Below are 20,964 nucleotides of genomic sequence, written 5' to 3' on the forward strand. Positions count from 1 at the left end.
AGTTGAGTTTCCTGAGAGAAAGGCAGCTCTCCACCACCACTCAAAAAACGCTCATCTTTCAGAGGCAGGAAGCATAACAATAGGTGAGAGCCAGCTTTGCATCCACCATAATTCTATGCAGAAGCTAAAAACAAAAGCATCTGTAAAAAGCTTTTTACACAACTTTTTTCTTTAAAAAAATCTCAAGCCATCTTTCCCCTCAGGAATAACAATTCCATTTTGTTTTCCCATCTCTGATCTTTCACTTATCATATTATTTGCACCATGATTATAGTGTTTGCAAGGCAGCTCAACCACTTATGCCATAACATTCAATCATGACATAAAAAAAAGTTATTACACAGTGACCTCTGGATGCCAACATTTGTTCAGCGAGATTTATGAAAAGCCATGTCAGCAGCGGGAATTGCTGCAATGAAGCGGCGCTTGATTCTGGTACTTACATCACTGAGACGGTCCCTCGAGCTGCTCCGCTGAGAGCTTGTGGCCTCCCTGATGCTGTCTTCTTCGCTATTTCTGCCACTTCTGCTTGCAGGGACCTTCATCTAGAGGGAGCAAACGAAAAACAAATAGAGGATTTTCAGGCACTGCTGCATCAACTGTTCCTGAGGTCACCAAACGCAGTTTCTCAAATGTGTTCACACCTATAATTTCACTGCAGTGTGGAGAAGATGCTCTTGAGTTCATGAGACTTTTCCAAAGAGTGCCTTACCCACTTGTTTCTGCATCCCTTTCTGTTAGCATTCAAGGAACAGGTGAATTTAGCACTCATGGAAGTGGGACAGGCTGAGTCAAGTAGCTATGATCAGGTAGACAATAGGCAATTTCCCTCACAATCTACTACTAATGCACCTCGATTCAGACCTGAACCACTTCAGTATTGAACATATTCCTAACTGTGTGGAATTATTATTAATATACACATGTCTAAGGCTCCCATCCCCATACTGAGCTACCATTACTTTTTTAGAAGTACATCGGGGTCTCAAAAGAAACAAAGCTCCCCTCACCTCCCTAATAGAGTGAAACTGCTTATTTATGTGGAATAAAATTTACTGTGTGATATATTACTGTGGAGTCTCCAGTCAGTATGCAGTAACATTATGTAATAAAATAAGTCATAGTTCTGTACTGAGACAGATCAACTCATTCCTCGAAAATCTACCATTACCTCACAAGCTTCAATGTATTTTTCCTGACAATGTGTGTATTTAGCCCTCTGAGGTAGGGAAATGCTTTTATCCTCATTTTACAGACCAGCAGCTGAGTCAGAGAGAGGCTTATGGGCCAGATTTTTAAAAGTATTTAGACACCAAACAGGATTTTCAAAAGCATCTAGACACCTAAACCTCTTGGATTTCAATGTGTGTTAGGTGCCTAGATGCTTTTGAAAATCACACTAGGAGCCTAAATGCCTCTTAGGGATGTCTGGCAGAGCAGGAAATTGAACATAGGTCTCCTAAATCCTAGGCTAGTTCCCTAACCACTGGGCTATCCTTCCATCCTCATCGCCTTTTCACTTGTGATCTTGATTAAATTTGAACCTAGAACACTAAGTGAAAGGGATAATGTCTCAAATCACAGCAATACCAGTACTTCATTCTGCAAAGACTGTAAAAGGGGAGGGGAGGAAAGGGGGAGGAAGAACAGAGCTGAAATGTCATTCACTGCCACATTCCTGGGATCATCTACTAACAAATTATTCTGTTCCTTGTGAAATACTGGGTGGAAAGAAGTGTTTAATTTATTAATAGGTTCTATTCATATCAGTCTGCTTCTATTTAAATTACACTATTTAAAATGTTGGTTTGTACAAATTGGTACATTTAGTGGCAATAAAATTCCCTTGTTTCCCTGGGTGCAATTTCATTGCATAATCTGCAGTTCAGTGGCCAGAGACATTCGCTGGTGGTTCCAGCACACGTTAGCACCTTCCGAGGGCATTGTCACTCCATGCCCATGGAGACAGCGCCCTTCAGTACAACACTCAGGTGCTTCAGTGCACACACTCAACAGTGAAATGATCTAGTACATACTGTACAAAGCCCCCATTCAACGCTTGGTACTGTGGCAGTTAAAATGCCTCGGTTTCTTCTCAATGAATGTGCAGGGCACTATTCCCAGACTGAGGCCAACTACTGAGTTAGTCTGGAGAATATAATACTGCTTAGCTTCAGAGAGGGTCCCGTGCAGGGTTGAGATTACGGCACATCTGGACACGTCCAAAGGCGGGGGAGAGGAGGAGAGAAAAGAGAGAGAGAGAGAGAGAGAAAGAGAGAGAGAGAGAGAGAGAGAGACCACCATTCCCAATGTTACTAATTCCTTAATCTCAAACTCAAATATTCACCAGAAACACATAACAAGACTAAAACCTCAGAAGTTAAAGGTCTCACCCAATCTGTTACCGAAGAGAACACAATCTTCCTTGAGCAGTAGTATGTCCCCCTGTTCCCTCACCTGACCTGTTTCCCTTTAATAAACTTTGGAGGAAAGAAACTACACCTACATATAGGAACAAATTGAGACAATTTGACCTGACAAGGTCTTGCACGGGCAAACAAATTAGCAGCATCACCGCTGCCATTAACCTTTCAGAGTAAATATCAATTATTAAACTTGCTGTACTACCTCTGTCCCCCGTTTGCTGCTGTGAATTAAGAGGGTCATCAGCCTTTTTGACAGATCTTGTTCATTTACACCTGCTGCCTGCCAGCAGGGGAGCCCACACACCCGCAGCCTGAGTGCTGAGCCAAGCTGCTTTAATTCATCAGTAATTACCCTAATGAGCCACATGCAGGACTGAACTAGGAGGACAAGGAGTTCTGCTAAATGGATGCATCGGTTTCATGGGCACTTTCTGCAGATCTGGAGATTAGTGAACTGGTCAAAAGCTTGTTTCTTGAAGTTGCTCCTGGCTTGACTGCTTGATTTTTAATCAGTTTCTCTGGATGTTGCTGTTTCAGCTATAAAAATTCCCTCTGGCTGTATCCTTGAGTTGAGTCTTACTTTGCAAACTGACATCCCTTTGAATGGTCCTAGCCCTAGGAGACCATGAAATCTTTGCACAAAAGCCCCAAATGTAACAAAGCCAGAGGATGCACACTTTCACCCTGTTTTGTTGCTTCACAATGGGTCTTCGGCAGGATCTGAACCTGGACTTTCCACACTGTAGCACAGACTTGCGCCATTTGGTCACAAGAAGTAATTTAGGCTACGTCTACACAGCACAGCGCTGTAAGATGCACTGTGTAGTTGCTCTATCGCCAGGCGAGAGCTCTAACAGCAATAAAACAAAACGACCCCAAACAAGGGGTGGTAGCTTAGCGCTGTCTACACTAGCGCTTTTCAGTGCTAAAACTTTTGTCGCTCGGGGGGGTGGTGTTTTTTTTACACCCCAAGCGACAAAAGTTTTAGCGCTGGAAGTGTCAGCGTAGACACAGCCTTCGTTGACTGGCAGCAATAGTAAGCTGCTATGCCCTAGTGCAGTGGTTCTCAACCAGGGATCCAGGGCCCCCTGGGGGACCACAAGCAGGTTTCAGGGAGGCCGCCAAGCAGGGCCAGTGTTAGACTCGCTGGAACCCAGTGCACAAAGATGAAGTCCCATTGTATGGGGCTGAAGCCGGGGCCCTGAGCCCTTCCACCTGGGACTGAAGTCAAAGCCTGAGTAACTTAGCTTCCTGGGGGCCCCTGTGGAATGGGGCCCCAGGCAGTTGCCCTGCTTACTACCCCCTAATGCCGTTCCTGGCTTTTATATGCAGAAAACTAGTTGTTGTAGCACAGGAGGGCTGTAGAGTTTTTTATAGCATGTGGGGGGAAAGAAAAAGATTGAGAACTCCTGCCCTAGTGGAGCATCCAATAGTGCCAATGTTTTACACAGACACTGCTGTAACATCAACCACTTTTTGTATTTTTAAAATGTGAACAAAACCAGAGCCTAGACGTGCAGGATAATTTATGCATGGAAAACTTGAAAATTTCATTTCCACCTGAAAATACTGTGAGTAACAGTAGCCGTCACCTTCAGCCCCCAAATAAAACCTCTCCAGCACAACATCAAGGATCTACAACCTATCCTGAAGGACGATCCCTCACTCTCACAGATCTTGGGAGACAGGCCAGTCCTCGCTTACAGACAGCCCCCCAACCTGAAGCAAATACTCACCAGCAACCACACGCCAAAAACACTAACCCAGGAAGCTATCCTTGCAACAAAGCCCGTTGCCAACTCTGTCCACATATCTATTCAAGTGACACCATCATAGGACCTAATCACATCAGCCACACCATCAGAGGCTCGTTCACCTGCACATCTACCAATGTGATATATGCCATCATGTGCCAGCAATGCCCCTCTGCCATGTACATTGGCCAAACTGGACAGTCTCTACGCAAAAGAATAAATGGACACAAATCAGACGTCAAGAATTATAACATTAAAAAATCAGTCGGAGAACACTTCAACCTCCCTGGTCACTCAATTACAGACCTAAAAGTCGCAATTCTTCAACAGAAAAACTTCAAAAACAGATTCCAATGAGAAACTGCAGAACTGGAATTAATTTGCAAACTGGACACCATTAAATTAGGCTTGAATAAAGACTGGGAGCGGATGGGTCATTACACAAAATGAAAACTATTTCCCCATGCTAATTTTCCCCCTACTGTTACTCACACCTTCTTGTCAACTGTTGGAAATGGGCCATCCTGATTAGCACTACAAAAGGTTTTTTTTCTCCTGCTGATAATAGCCCATCTTAATTGATTAGTCTTGTTAGAGTTGGTATGGCAACACCCATTTTTTCATGTTCTCTGTGTATATATATCTTCCCACTGTATTTTCCACTGCATGCAGCCGATGAAGTGGGTTTTAGCCCACGAAAGCTTATGCCCAAATAAATTTGTTAGCTCTAAGGTGCCACAAGTACTCCTCGTTCTTTTTGCTGATACAGACTAACACAGCTACCACTCTGTAACCTGTCCTTACTACTGTTACAGGAAGGCCTTAGAATTATTAGAAACAAGAGAATAAAGGAAAAAAACTATTTTTTCAGTTTATTGACTTGGTGAATTTGACAGCACTTTAGATAGCCCTTTTTTCCATTTTGCTGATGGTGCACGCCTTCTCTAGGCCCTGCAATATGGTGTTTCCAGTAAAAGTAGCAACAAAGCTGAAACAGAAACTAAAGAAGCAGCAGGCAGCAGTGTACCAGGGCCAGGTTTGAGTCTATTTGATAGTTGATCTTGGGCCTGCCCCAAACACCATTCTAAGCACCAGGGGAGCAGGAAAAACAAAAACTAAAAAAATTAAAAACAAACATCAAGTCAATCTTGAAAGAGCGCTCTTTTAGGACATTCTCTTTTGTTTTAAATAGTCAATTTAAAAAATTCAGGTTGACAATGTCCCTTTAGGAAAGTTAAACCAAAACAGAGCAGCAATGCAAACAAGGGGGCAACTCACAAGGGTTGATAATTAGACTTGGCAAAATTTGATTTTTTTTATACTTTTGATGGATAACATTTATTTTTCAGAATTTTTTTTTTTAGATTTTTACTGATTGCAAATGTTCACAGTTATGCAAAATTATGGGTTCTAAGCAGGGCCGGCTCTGGCTTTTTTGCCGCCCCAAGCAAAAATAAAAAACAACAAAAAAACCTGCGGTCGCACCCGAAGCAGCAAAGCAGGAAAAAAAAAAAAAAACTGCGGGGCAGCCGGAGCCAGGGTGCAGGGGGACTCCCCGCACTGCAGACGTGCCCCAGCTAACGGGGGGTAGGGGGAGGGAGCGGGGGGAGAGAGAGAAGGGGGGGGCGGCCAGGGCTTCAGCGGGGCGCTCACCACGCGGCCCCGACCGCCGCGTCGCCTGCTGGGAGGGCTCCACGCCGCTCCGGTCGGCGGGGAGGGAAGGACGCGGGCTGCCCTGCCGGGCTTGCTACAGACCTGGCACTGGCTGGGGCAGACGGAGCGTGCAGCCCGCTCCCAGCAGGGCGCTCCCCTCCTCCGCGCCGTCGCCCCCTACAGGGCGTCCGGATTGGCGAACCAACCAACCAACCAACCAACCAACCAACCAACCAGCGGCCGTGCTGCCCTAGGATTGGGCGGAATGCCGCCCCATAGAATCTGCCGCCCCAAGCACGAGCTTGCTCGGCTGGTGCCTGGAGCAGGCCCTGGTTCTAAGCATTTTTTAAATTTTTATCTATTTACATTTCACAGTTGCAGAAATTATGGGGCGGGTCAGATAGTTATTTAATTACAGTAGTTGCTGAGATTCAACAAGTTAAAAAGCTTTATAACAACACAAATTGTCAATACCACATGTCAAAATATACAAATAAAAATTGTAAAATCAAACTCCATTACGTTCTGAAGCAGCATTTTCTGACTTTGCCAACCTGTAAATTTCAATCATTATTGATAGAATATTTTTCCATCAGTTTTGTGAGTACGGCGAAACTAACGTTTACCAACATTTATCAATAAAAATCTAACCCTTCCAAGCATATTGATAATTTACCTCCTCCAAGGGCCAAATTCCACTCTCATCTAGGTCCCAAATCAGCAACATGTTTAAGTCCATCCATATTTAGCAAAACTCTTAAGTACACATTTAATGCTTTGCTCAATCAGGGCATGAATCCTACCGAAGGTTTGTCTGAAGGCAGCATTTGTCCCCACCACTGCTTAGAACCCTGTGTTGCTCAGAAAATGGACAAATGCTGCCTTCTCCTTGACGCACAACCCATCAAAGAACATGCACATTATGGTGCAAAGCTGGCAGTTAGTGGTCCCGGACATCTCTATAGTTCAGTGCAATTCTCACCATCAACCAAAGGCCCAGCTTTCAGAATATGAGTAATAACCAAACAGCCATTTCTGCTTAGGGGCTGGTTTGGCAGGAGAAAGAGCGGGGGGAATATATGGCTAGATATGAAAGGCCACAATCAGTCGGCATGCTCCAGGTGCTCATGAACAATACTGAACCACATTCAGAGCCAAGAATTATGAATCTCATGCCATTGGACAACACGTAGCATGATTAAATATCATAACTCATTCCAGCAATAACTTCAGCTCTCATTATATTCCACTTCTGTTTTTCTCTACTGCTCCTGCCGCCCCCTCCTCCCCCCCGCTTGCTTCTTTTTCCTGCAGGGAAAAAATGTGCATGGACAGAATGGGGTCTTCCCTCTACAAAAGGGCTTTTTTCATGATCACTGTTCTAGCTCCCAGACCCTGCTTTTTAATCATAATAGATCAGTCCACTCTCCATTTACTTACTCTTTTCCGATGTCATAGAAAAGCACATTTTAATTTGGTGCCCCTATTTTCAAATCACAGGCATGTTGCCCCTGCTCGTTATTAATAAATACACTTTGATTTATCAGAAGCTCTGTTTGAGTGCCACAGGGAGCCTGGGGCAAAAGGAGACAAATTCTTTTCTTAAGTTGTTCTGAAAGGTGCTGGGCTTTCCGACCCTCACCCCCATTAACCTAGCAAAGCTAGTTCGCTCCTACTGGGAGCTCCATGGCTTGCACAGCGGCAAACTCGGACTGATCTTGTGCCATCTCGATATATTTGTTCATTATCTTGCGCGCACACAGAAGCATTTGGAAATGTACTCAGGGCACAGGCCAAATTGAATCATCTGCCTTCATTTTCCACACGATCTGAAGCTACAGCTGCTACAACAGGCTGTGGGATTTTTTTTTTTCCATTCCCTAACAGTTTTTATCTCTCTTAAAGCCACAGCCGTCTGGTTTTTAACTCCTTGTCATTTTTGGTTTTGTGAGAAGTTTTTTTTTTTTTTTTTAAGAAAGGCCTCTGTAGACACAGTCTCTAATTTTACTCAGGCTTGATTTAGGGGCTGCACCATGGAAGCAGTAGAGAAAGCAATGCCCTTGGGGGAACAGCATAATTATTATTCATCTTCTATGGTGGCTCAGATGGATCTATTAATCCATTAATCCTCTTGCCTCTGTTATTGGGCAAGAACCTGGTAGAGATGGCAGCTGCCCATCCTGTGTACTGACTATGAGCACATAGATATACTGGGAGACAGAGAAAGGGGCTGTCTTTTTGTCCTGTTCGTACAGCACAGTAGGATCCTGGTGGTCCATGTCCGGGGCTCCTTGGTGCCATGATAATACAAAAAAATAATATTGAAAACGCTCTTCCAAATCCAAACTAGAATGACAGATGGAGCTCCACATGGTGTTCCACCATGTTGTGTCCTCTGGGAAACACAAAGGTAACCTGTGGGAATAGTTTGATTTCTTAAAAGTTCTGACAAATCAACTTTGAGTTGGGTTGTGTAAAAGGACAAATCAACTATAGCCAACAAAATTCAGATGAACTCCATTTGCCTACCAATTTAGTGGCAAAACTTAAGTCGGCAGAGGCAGCTCAAAGAAAAGCAGACACTTTTCTCTTGACATACACCCAACATGAAAAGTTCGGAGCCAACCTTCTGGATCTGGAGTTCTGGGGGCAGACCTGTCTCTACAGTTCACATATCTATGCCATACTGCTGCTGAATGGATTAGGCGTTAATAATAGACAGCCTTATAAACTAGCCTGCCAAGAGATCTATTTCCAGTGTTTCTGGAGGGGCAGTCCAGAGACTAAGCATTCTTTGCAGTTATGTTTCATACTGCCAGAGATTATGTCTAACCTGAGGCTACCAGAGCTGGTAAGAATGGCTATTCCTTCCAAAAACTTATTGAGATTGAAAAGTCCTTATTTCAAGGCCTGTCCCTTTTCCAACACACACACACACACACACACACACACACACACACACACACACACACACACACACACACACACACACACACACACACACACACCAAACTCCAAAGGACAATGATATCTAAGGGCTTGTCAACATGGGCAAAAAGCCTGGAATAGCTAGAGCTGAATAGTTATTCCACACTAGCCCCCTGTGTGGACACTCTTATTATGCCCTCAGAGTGCCTTCGTGTGGTTTAGATTAATCCACTTTGAAAGTGGATTAACCTAAACCACAAACAGGTCCTTTTAGTGCAGAATAAATGTCCACTCAGGGATGTGTGCGGAATAGTTCACACCCTCGCTATTTTGCACTAACTTCCCTGGGTAGACAAGCCCTTAACTATACTTTTGGGAGAAGTTCTTTGCTTGCATTCTCTTCCATTTTAATATCAATGCACAGCTAAGCTAATGCTTCTCCTTGGTAAACTACATCAGCAATAGCAACCTTCTGCATTAGGAGACAACAAACTGGCTTAATAAATATAAATGGACAATTTAATTAAAATATATTGGAGATTAGGAAAAAAGTACTCTGTGGATAAAACTGTGTTAAGGGATTGCACTTAAAGCTAGTTCAGTGTATTTTAAGCAGGCAACAATAAGTGGCAGTGATATATACTGTTCAGAGGTCTACTACCGATTATTAAAGAGCATGATGAAATTATTAAAGTATTTTCCAGAAGGGAAAAAAATGGTCACTGAGTTGCCTCTTGTTTTAGTGCTTGAAACAAAACAAACCATTTGGCTTCAAAAATGCACTTCTTTAAACTTGAAAAAGCCCATGTATCAAAACAAGGTGGAATCAGCTAAACACATTACTTCTGACTTGTTTCCTTGAAAATCCAGCCTTAATGCATTCTAACTGAATTTATCTATCCCAAGCATACCTCATAATGAGATCAACTGGGAAAAATATCAGGCTTGTTTGTATATTTTATACTTGCTCTAACTTGGCAGTTTGGAGATTATGTATTCCCCAGGTCCCTCCTTAAATCGTTTCACACGCTGCAATTTGATTTTCTTTGCTTGCCCTTTTCCACAATTTTTTGATACATTTTATTGAGTTCTGGCTCAGAGGGAAACATTCCCTTTGAATTAAGGGTGCAATCATTTTTTCTCTAAATAAGGACATACGGCCTAGAAAGCAACGTTATGGTACAAGGATTTTATGATTGAAGTAAGACTCATTTTAAAAAAACGACAATAGCATCAGGTTAGATTAGCCTAGTTTTTCTAATTGGATGGCACTGCTGTGGATCCTGTGATAGGCTACTTTAGGAATAACTAATTTTTAGAATGACACGTCAATCTTTACTTACTGTGATGAGAAAATTATGTCAATGGCGGTAAACTGTGATTTACAAGGACATTTTTACTTATCTCTACATTCATTCAAGGGAGAAGCATTGTCTAAGGTTTAGAACACAGGATTGTGTGACCCCCGAAAAATAAATTTACATCTTGTACTTTAATTTACCAATCTGTAAAATGGAGAATAATATTTACCTACCACAGAGGGGAATTGTGAGGCTTAATTAATGTTTGTAAAGTAACCTGAGATCGTCTGATCCAAGGTGCTACAGAAGTGCAAAGAATAATAAATGATGATACTGCTACTATTAATAATAATAATTAAAAAAAACAAAACACAAAAAGTAGTACTGATGCAATGTTAAGTTCACAAGACCAAGCACACAAAAGTCAGGAAATTCCAAAAGTTTGTATACAACGTTAACTTAGCCACTTTTGTTTATAAAAGAACAAGATGTTGCAACCTGAACAATAGTACTAATTTTTGTACATTCAGTTTCCTTGGTTTCTTTGTTAAAAAAAAAAAAAAAAAAAGATGAAACAATCAGCAGCTATTCATTTTGTGCAGACTACTGACTCTGAAGTCTTTGCCAGTGGAGCTGATAGGTTCTCTGTTCTGGAGGTAATAGGTTCATGGACCTATCCCTAAAGTCAGACCACCATCCTGCTATGAGCTCCTCCTCATCCAGTTCCAGGTCTATTCCTAACCCTCTGTCAAGACCTTCACATTTTGCAATCTGCTAACACTGTGCTACTATGCTGGGCTAGCCTTAAGTATGAGCAATGGAAGCAGTGACTTGCAGCCCCAAACATTCCATGGGCCCTACACAGACTTTGCAACTCATGGGCTAGCTCTCCCTTCTAGACGTATGAGCAAAAAAAGAGGAACTCTCATCTTGATTTCCCCTTCATGCATTGTGCTTGGAAGTGAATTGTGTTCCAATGCCCTTGGGACCGCTGATGGTATGCCTACACCGCAATTAAAAACCTGCATTGACACTGCAATTAGACACCCGGGACTGGCCCATGCCAGTTGACTCAGGTTCACAGGGCTTGGGGTAAGGGACTGTTTAATTGTGATACAGACATCTGGGCTTGGGCTGGAGCCCAGGCTCTAGGACTCTGCAAGGTGGGAGACTTCCAGAGCCTGAGCCCGAATCAGCTGGCATGGGCCAGTCCCGGGTAGCTAACTGCAATGTAGACATACTCTGAGTGGCTTCTTTGATTGATGGCTTGCAGAACGAAAGGCCATAGCTGTCAGTAGAGGTCAACCTTTCTACATGAAACCAATTCATTGAAGCAGGAGCAAAGATTTTCACAAGCTCCTAGCTGGAGGAAAGCCTTTATAGTGAAATAGAGCCTAGAACGCTTTTGTACAATGGGCTATGCCATCTTTATTGGGAGGCTTACTGTACATCCAGGAGCTGATACTTATTTTGGAAGAGAGTTGATGCTTAAATGGTCACAACTGCTTGACTTTACAGCTGCCACCCGGCTAATAGCAAACTGCACTCTGTATGCCCCCATCTATGCTTGGCAGATGATATTAGACAGCTGGGAAAATCTGGATTTGACATACATCAATGATGAAGTGTGTCAATGTAGATCTGCTTTGGTTACAGCTAGCTAGCGTGAGAGTGAGCCTCATGGAGGGTAAATAGCTGAGCTCTCAGTCATTCCTAACCAATGTAGCTAAAGTCTATCTCCACCAAGGGGTACGCAGAAAGTATCTAAAGGTTTCTCTACTCTGTATGGAGAGTCAGATAGAACAGGGGTTCTCAACCTTTTTCTTTCTGAGGCCCCCCCAACATGCTATAAAAAACTCCAGGGCTCAGCTGTGCCATAACAACTAGTTTTCTGCATATAAAAGCCAGGACCGGCATCAGGGGGTAGCAAGCAGGGCAATTGCTAGGGGACTCCAGGAAGCTAAGTTACTCAGGCTTTGACTTCAGTCCCAGGTGGCAGGGCTCAGGGCCTTGGACTTCAGCCCCATGCGGTGGGACTTCATCTTTCTGCCCTGGGCCCCAGCGAGTCTAACACTGGCCCTGCTTGGCGGACCCCCTGAAACCTGCTCATGGCCCCGGGCCCCTGATGAGAATCACTGAGATAGAGGAGGTAACATGCAATTTTGTGACTCACAGAGTACATCGCAAACACAGACATGTAACAAACCAGTGGTCACTGCAAATGATAATTTGTTATATCCTATTGTGAAGACAAACATATAAACAATGGTGGGAGGAAAGAAAAGACTTTTGCACTCACTAAGTGAAGAAATCTTTTAAACCTTGACAGTAATAAAAAACTTATTGGAGCACATTTGGCTGTGTTTAGCAAGATTAAAAGAACCTGTAGCCACACAACCACTAGAACACAGTGACAAGAGAAACGGGCTACGAGGCTGACAGATAACAATATTGCAACTGGATAGACTAGAAACTTATAATGATCAGTGCTAAAAAGGCAGTTTCTGATAATTGCTGGGACTCTCAGTCAGAAGTCGGATGCTTTAACTACACCCTAATTTAGCTATTTATCAGGAAACGAATAATGGCCAATAAATACTTCAGGAGAGAGTTCAAAGTCCTTAGCAAGTTACTAGATAAGATTCGTAGCCCTGACTTGCACACTAATCTGGTTTGGATATATGACTCTCAATCATAAAGGGCTACTCAGTCCATGTTTGATGACAAGTAGATCTGGTACACGCTGGATAAACTGTAACAAATTTGTATGGTTGCCAGGATAAACTGAATATTCTTATAAGAGAGATCCATGGCCCAATACCATCAATACTGGTGCTTCTGATCATACTGAAATTAGCACGCATTCGGCTGGAGTCAATGGAGTAAATTAGGTTGAGTTTACACAATGCCTTTAAGCATTATGTAGGAGGCGATCAGAAGAGATTTAACATTGTTGTCATATACACATATAGATACCATCTATTAAATGATAATATCAACAGCTGTTCTGTTCAAAGCAACAATAAATTTGATATACATATTAAATTGTCCAAAGCTGCAAGAGATGTCTCATAATATGCTAGGAAATTCAACCAAAAAAAACTATCCTTCAGTTTACTGGTGCATTTCTCTCCTACAAAACTCATTCATCAAAAATGAGGAGTCCTGAGTGAAAGGTGAAAGAACTGAAATTATGGAAATTAACTTTAGAAAAGGAAGACACTGAAAACTGGACCTGGACGTTAATAATGAGGCAGAAAACAAGAGTGTCCAATAGATATTTCTGTTCTATATTTGGAAACAAGCCAGATGATGTACTCATATCATAAGTCCTTTCTAGTCCATTAGTAACTGAGGAGGAGGTTAAACAACATCTACTAGGAATAAACATTTTTAAATCAGCAGGCCTAGATAACTTGCACTCTAGAGTCCTAAAAGAGTTGTCTGAGGAGATCTCGGCCCAATGATGTTGTTCCCCTCCCCAACATCCACCCCCAATAAATCTTGGAATAAAAGGAAAATTCCATAAGACTGGAAAAGCGCTAATGTGCCAATATTCAAAAAGGACAAGTAGGCTGACCAGGGTACCTATAGGCCGGTTAGCCTAACATCAGTCCCGGGGGAGGGGGGACAGAGAAGAGGAGAGGAGGAAAAGCAATAAATAAATAAATACATACATACATATATACATACATACATACAAGAGTTGATACAAGATTCAAATGATAAAGAATTAAAGGATAGGAATATAATTAATGACAGTCAACATGATTTTATGGAAAATAGGTCTTGTCAAACAACCGTGATTTCATTCTTTGTTGAGATAACAAATTTGGATCATAAAGGTAACTGCACAGATGTATACATTTAGACTTTTGTAATGCATCTGACTTAGTACCACACAACATTGTAATTAAAAAATTAGCACTATACAATATCAACAGAGTATATGTTAAATGGGGTAAGAACTCACCAACTGACAGATCTCAAAAAGTAGCTGTCAATGGGGAAATCATCAGCAAATGGGAACTTTTCTAGTGGGGTTCCCTGGGAATCAGTACTGGGCTAAATACCTTTCAATGTTTTCGATAACGGTCTGGAAGTAAATATCAAATCACGGATGGTAAAACTTGCAAATGACAAAGATTGGTGGACTAATAAAGAATGAGATCTGGATCATTTGGTAACTTGGGCCCATTCAAATCAAATGCATTTTAATATAGCCAAATACAAAGTTGTATATCTAATCTAGGAATAAGGAATGCAGGCCATACCCGCAGAATGGCGGGGAGTCAATCCTGGAAAACAATCACAGAATTTAGGGTTCACAGATGACCAATTCAACATATGCTTTGCGATGTTGTAGCAAAAAGAGCTAATGGGATCTCTGAATGTATGACAAAGGAGTAGCCAGTAGGATTAGCTCAGTTGTTTGAGCATTGGCCTGCTAAACCCAGGGTTGAGAGTTCAATCCTTGAGGGGGCCACTTAGGGATCTGGGGCAAAATCAGTACTTGGTCCTGCTAGTGAAGGCAGGGGGCTGGACTTGATGACCTTTCGGGGTCCCTTCCAGCTCTATGAGAAGTATATCTCCATATTAGGGAGGTGATTTTTACCTCTGTGCATGGCCCTGGTGGGACCAATACTGGAATAGTGCATCCAGTTCTGGTGTCCAGATTTTAAAAGGGATCCTGAAAAAAATGGAGAGATTGTAGAAAAGGGCCACAAATGATTCGGGGGTTGGAGAAAATGCCTTCTACTGAGAGGCTTAAAAGCTCAATATGTTTAGCTTGTCCTAAAGATTGAGAGGTGACTTGATTACAGTGTATAAGTACCTTCCTGGGGAGAATATACTGAGTACTTCAGGGCTCTTTAATCTAGTGCAAAAAGGTAGAACAAGAACCAGTGGCTGGAAGCCAAAGACAGACAAATTCAAATTGGAAGTAAGGCTCAATATTTTAGCAGTGAAACTAGACTGATTAACCATTGCAACAAACTTCTAAGGGGAGTGGTGAATTCTCCATGTCTTGGTGTCTTCATATCAACACCAGATGCCTTTCTGGAAGATATGACTAGGGCTTATAGGTGCTACAGTTAAACAAATCATAAAAAAAATAATATGCTTTAGTCAAACAAGTTATTAGGCTCAATACAGGGATGTCTGGATGAAATTTAATGGCCTGTAATATACAGGTCAGACTAGATGATCTAATAGTCCCTGATGGGCTTAAATTTATGAATCTGACACTGGATCTGAAGGAAATATCATAAGCCAGGAAGGACATCTATAATTTGAGCTTTGTGTAAGAAGTTATTGACCCAGATGTTGGAGACATTACCTAGGAAAGTGACAACAAGCCTGACCCAAGAACATACAGGATCATAGACTTATAGGCACTGATCTTGAAAACACTCACATGCATGGAGTTACTCATGCGCGTGAGTAATTCCATGGATACCTCACAGCTTTGAAAACACAGGCATAAGCATTTGCAGAATTGGTGCCAGAGACGTTAGATATGGAAAATGGATCATCCACCTCATCTCCCCGCCAGGAGGAAAGGCACTGTTCCTTACAGGGCAATTTCTTAGCACTTTGTCCAATCTCAATTTAAAGCCCCAAGCAATTGGGCTTCTATCACTTCTTCAGGAAATTATTTCACAGCCTAAAATAAATGACACTGTCAAGAGTTTTTCCTTATATTATACCTATATTCATTTATTCAAGTTATGTCTTCCTATGTATCATACTAAATAATCTCTCTTTACTTGATATTTACACCCTTAGAATATTTTTGTAGACTTATGGTCTCCTGCCCACACCCTACATGCCAGATATCACTTAGCCAAGATATACATATAAACAGTAACTCTCTCTATCTTCCCTCCTAAATCAATCCCTTCAGATCACTTGATGATTTTTATTGCTGTTATCTGAGCTCCCTTCAACATGTGGATTTGGTGTGCACAAACAAATGCAATATTCAGGTGCACTTACATGAGAGAGAGCCCATGCTCCATGTTGTGCTGCTTTGTTATGCAGCCCAAAAGAGCACTGGCCTTTTTTTCAACAGTCAACACACATTACTGCATTGAGGATTCTCTCTCTCTTTGAGTGTGTGTGTTTTGGATTCATTTTCTCTACAAGTAATCCTAGAGGGTTAATAGTTTCTGCCATGTTCGCACTTGGTGATAAGGTCAATGGGGAAGACGAACTTGGCTAATGGTGTCACAATCTATGATGTACGAGACTGACAAGGTGCCAGGCACGGCCACAAGCACAACAGTAAAACTTTCCCGTTTGCAATAGCAAGAAATGGCAACTATAGACAGATTTAGGAGACTAATTTTGACTGTAGTCCTTGAACCCTCCAGCCACTTCTGGGATGGAGCACAGTAATAATACAGGGGTCCCATCAGAAAAAGAGTCAACATTTGCTAATAGTTATCAAAATCTGATACACTGCATAATTCCCCTATACTTAGAACCGGAATGAACAGTGGTGTGGTCAATGTTAATTATTTAATGATGGCCTATGAACATGACAGGTTCCTTTTAATCACTCACAGCACCAAGAAGAGTCACATTCACTTCTCTGTGCATTTCACTCAAGCATCCTCAGGTGCCTCAAGTGAAAAAGACGTGTTTCATAGTATGTCCAGTTTTTATTACATGTGTTATGCGTGTGGACAGTCATATATTGTTCATATTAATTCATGAGTCACTACCACCCCACGTAAGTCTTACATACAAAACACATGCTATTGATATAGCGCCCTCGTGCAAGGTACCTATGAGGCTCATGCGGCCAGTAATTTAAAATGAACACGTTAACATCTCAATTTAAAAGACTTAAGAAAGAATACCACCATCCAGGTACCAATGACCCCACCAAAAGTACAGCCTGTCAGCAGGTGGAGTTTCCATCTGGCTCTGAATGCATCCGACACACACTGGGCTCAACTTTCCACTGAGCAAAGAGCTCAAATGCAGCAGAGCGCGGGGGCTGGCAGGGACCAAATCACACCTCCAGATGCTTTGCTGCCCAGCCCTGGAATAAGTTTAAGCTGTAGCGGGGCAATTTACACTTAAGCAGCTGGTGGAGGACCTTCCACCAGCAGAGAATCAGACGTTACGTTACACTCCACCATGCTCCCGTCCCTCCCCAGCCCTGCCTCCTTCCCCTTCCCTGAAATAACCTCGAAGTAATCTCCCCTTCCCTCCCCAACCCTAAAGCACCCCTTACATCCAGCAGCACAGCTCCAACATAGGAGCTGGCAGCAGGTGACAGAACTGACATAGAAGGCAACAGAGCCCCAATTCCATCAACTGGCGAAGGCTCGCCCTACACAGAGCCAATTCTTCAGGGGGAATCTCGGGCCGCTGAAAGCTGCAGTCCAATGTGAATGTAACAGGGTGGAGCATCAAGCCACCTGTATTTTTATTTTAAATTTACCCATCCCGCTCCTCCAACCCGCTCCAGGATTTGCTTTTATCAGTAACTCAAACACCGCCAAAGCCAAATACCTCAACCTAAACTCTTTCCCTAAGCTTGGTTGGTCCTAGACTTTTTCAACAGAGATCTTTCTTTCCTTTCCCAGTTTCCTATACCCTGATGTCCAGAACGCCGTTAATGCACCACTCCTGCCCAGTACTGGGATTACAATGGCGCCGATGGTGCTGTGACACTGGACCCACACTCAGAAGGGGCCCAAACTGTGGCCTCGCCCCCACCCACGCTCCACTCTGAGGCCCTACTCCCGCTCGGCCTTTCCTCTGGAGGCCCCGCCTGCCGCTCACTCCTCTCTGCTCCCCCTCCCTCCTGTGCGAGCGGGGTTTTGGGGGGAAGACGACAAAGGGGGGCAGGACCTCAGGGCGGAGCATGGGTGGAGGGGGGCAGGGACACAATCCTATCACTATGGCTCACAAAAGGTTAATCCATCCCTGCACCTGTCACAATGAGTGCCAACAGGAATCAGTCGGCATTTCCCTGCTGAGTTCCACCACCTGCTCACAGGGGTCAATAGATGGGCCCTGACAACGAAGTGAAACACAAACGGATTCAAAATCATTTCCTAGAATCTGCATTTGAACGCAGGTGCTCAGAAGCATTTCTGAAGCACGGAGAACATCTTTGCTCTCTGCTTGTTGACTCAAAATTGTGATCTCCCATTATGATCAGTCAAAACATTACAGAGTGTTGCCGTGGAAACTTCCTGAAAGGTTATAGGTCCCACTCTACTATTAAAGATGCAGTGATCAGGAAAAAATGTGTTAGAACTATCATAATAAGCAAAGTTAGCTCCACAAGGAAACATACAAACAATTTCCCTAGAATACCTGAGGGACATCCTGTTTACTCTTAGGCATCCTGAAAAAAAAAAAAAAATCACAAGACTAATTAAAGCCAAAGCAGTTCAGGTGAAGCCCCTTGATAATTTTCTGCCCTGAATAACTAAAAAGGATGACAATTATTTCAGTTAATTATCACTGTGTTTTGCTTTGAGATTAACATTCATAGCTAAGGAATAGGAAACACATTTTCAGAAGACAGTGCTGTGATTAGGACAAGCACAGAGCTCTGTGGAATAGTTGTTTGTCACTTAATATATACAAGGGATACGCTGAATTACCCAAAGACACAGTGAAGTAAACAAAGCAGAAAAGGCTTGATGGAGGTGAACTGCAATTCCACGCTTTAAGGGGAAGGGTTTTCTTTTATCTATATAATACAGGGGTTCTCAAACTGGGGGTCGCAAGCCATCAACCTCCACCCCAAACCCAGCTTTGCATCCAGCATTTATAATGGTTTTAAATATATAAAAAAGTGTTTTTAATTTATAAGGGGGGGTCGCACTCAAAGGCTTGCTATGTGAAAAGGGTCACCAGTAAAAAAGTTTGAGAGCTACTGATAGGATATATATATTGTGCCACCTCTCAATGGGGGCATCAGACAACCATATCTACATACAGTGCTTTGCAGATTTGAATCCTTACTTGCCACAGAGGAGCAGTTCTGCACCGGTTTGTGTTAGAGCTGCATTGTAAAGGAACCAAGTATCAGAGGGGTAGCCGTGTTAGTCTGAATCTGTAAAAAGCAACAGAGGGTCCTGTGGCACCTTTAAGACTAACTTTCTGTTAGTCTTAAAGGTGCCACAGGACCCTCTGTTGCTTATTGTAAAGGAAGGTTTTAAAAATTTCAGAGAACAAAAATGGTCCCAAACTAACACCCCAGCTCAAAATCAGAACTAGGATCTGGATTTTGTGGTACGTTCTCTGTATTGTTATAATGGCCAAACCAAAATATTGATTCTGAACACCCCCTCCAGACTTGTGTGTGTTCAAAACTTTGTGGTTCAAGCTTAGCTAGCAAAATTTATCTCCCTCACCTCACAAAGGCCCATGATCTAACCGCAGTCACGGGTCTCCTTTTGACAGAGGGAGTTGCTTCTCCACTCCAGTGGCCATGACAGCCAGTAGGTGCCACTGGGATCCAGTAATCTCTCTGTAGAGAGGAGGTCCTAACCTCTCCCGAAGTGTACGGTGCACCCTAAGGTGCAAGTTGCTATGAATCACCCAGAATGTTTTTAAATTTTATAAGAGTGTCACAGTGGAAGGATTGTTGAGTCCTCCAACACTCACCTGACCACAGAAAGCAAGAGGAAGTAGGCCATGCAATCACACCTCGAAGAGGAAAATTAGTGGCAGAGAAACATGGAGGTGCTGCTTCATTTCTGAAGACAGACGACAGGAAAGAGGGTGAGCTGTGCGCAGGGAAGGACCGTGGGGCTTTAAACATTCCAATAGCTCAACCATGCATTGAATAAGAACCCAAACTTTGCTACTGCTTCAGACAAACTTACAGACCATTTCAGAGTATACAGGCACAGGTTATTTTGTGTGTAAGGACTTGTCAACATGAAAAAGTTGCACAGGTTTAACTAGAGGTGTGATTGTAAAGAGATTTAGTTAAATTGACGCAAACACTTATGTGGACACTCTTAGGCCTGGTCTATACTAGGGGATGGGATCGATCTAAGTTACACAACTTCAGCTATGTGAATAACGTAGCTGAAGTTGACGTAGTTAAATCTACTTACCACAGTGTCTTCACTGTGGTAAGTAGATTTAACTATGTCAACTTCAGCTACGTTATTCACTGTGGTAGGTCGACTGCCGACACTCCCCTGTCGACTCCGTCTACGCTTCTCACTCCAGTGGAGTACCGGAGTCGATGGGAGAGCGCTCAGTGGTCGATTTATGGCGTCTTCAATAGACGCCATAAATCGACCCTTGATGAATCGATCGCTCCGGAGGTAAGTGTAGACATGCCCTTAGTTTGTTTTAAAGCAAGTTTATTTCAATTCAGTTTTAATTGATCGGTTTAAGCTACACCAAAATCAGTTTAAACTAAACCACTCAATCCAAAATGAGTGCCTATAAAAGGGGTTGCACCAGTTTTACTAAATGAATTTATAAAACTATTAAGTTGAATTGGTGCAACTTTAACATGTAGACAAGGCTTTAGATATAGCAGAACCACACGTTCCTTGTTATGTATTTATTGCGGTTTCTAATTTTTCTCTCTCCCCCCCCCGGGTATCTGTTTTAAAAAATTGCTTGTTGGATGAGTGTAGAAAACTACAAATAGGGTCACTTTTAATGAATGATGTATTAAACAATAAATGCTTTGCGCGTCTAAGCACCTTCCCTCAGAGGATCTCCAAATGCTTTTGTTAACATCAATTAAGCTTCACAATAATCCTATGGAAGTATAGCAGATAAGTACGATTATCCCAGTTTCTCAGATGAGGTCCAAGGTCTTGCAGGCAAGCTATGGCAGAGCTGGGATTAGGACCCAGATCTGCTGGAGAAGAGAATTATACCTAAAAGCATCTGTTA

At 42.7% G+C, this 20,964-nt stretch overlaps 1 protein-coding gene across 1 annotated transcript in view; it reads right to left on the minus strand.

Moving 5' to 3' along the window:
* FBRSL1 (fibrosin like 1) overlaps positions 1 to 20,964 on the minus strand; it is a 525,832-nt gene that overhangs the window by 387,031 nt on the left and 117,837 nt on the right. The window contains exon 2 of the mRNA XM_065417935.1: positions 444 to 545. Within this exon, the coding sequence (XP_065274007.1) occupies positions 444 to 545 (102 nt within the window). The remainder of the gene's footprint in view (positions 1 to 443; positions 546 to 20,964) is intronic.

This window comes from Emys orbicularis, chromosome 16 (assembly GCF_028017835.1).
Source record: "Emys orbicularis isolate rEmyOrb1 chromosome 16, rEmyOrb1.hap1, whole genome shotgun sequence".
Lineage (NCBI taxonomy): Eukaryota > Metazoa > Chordata > Testudines > Emydidae > Emys > Emys orbicularis.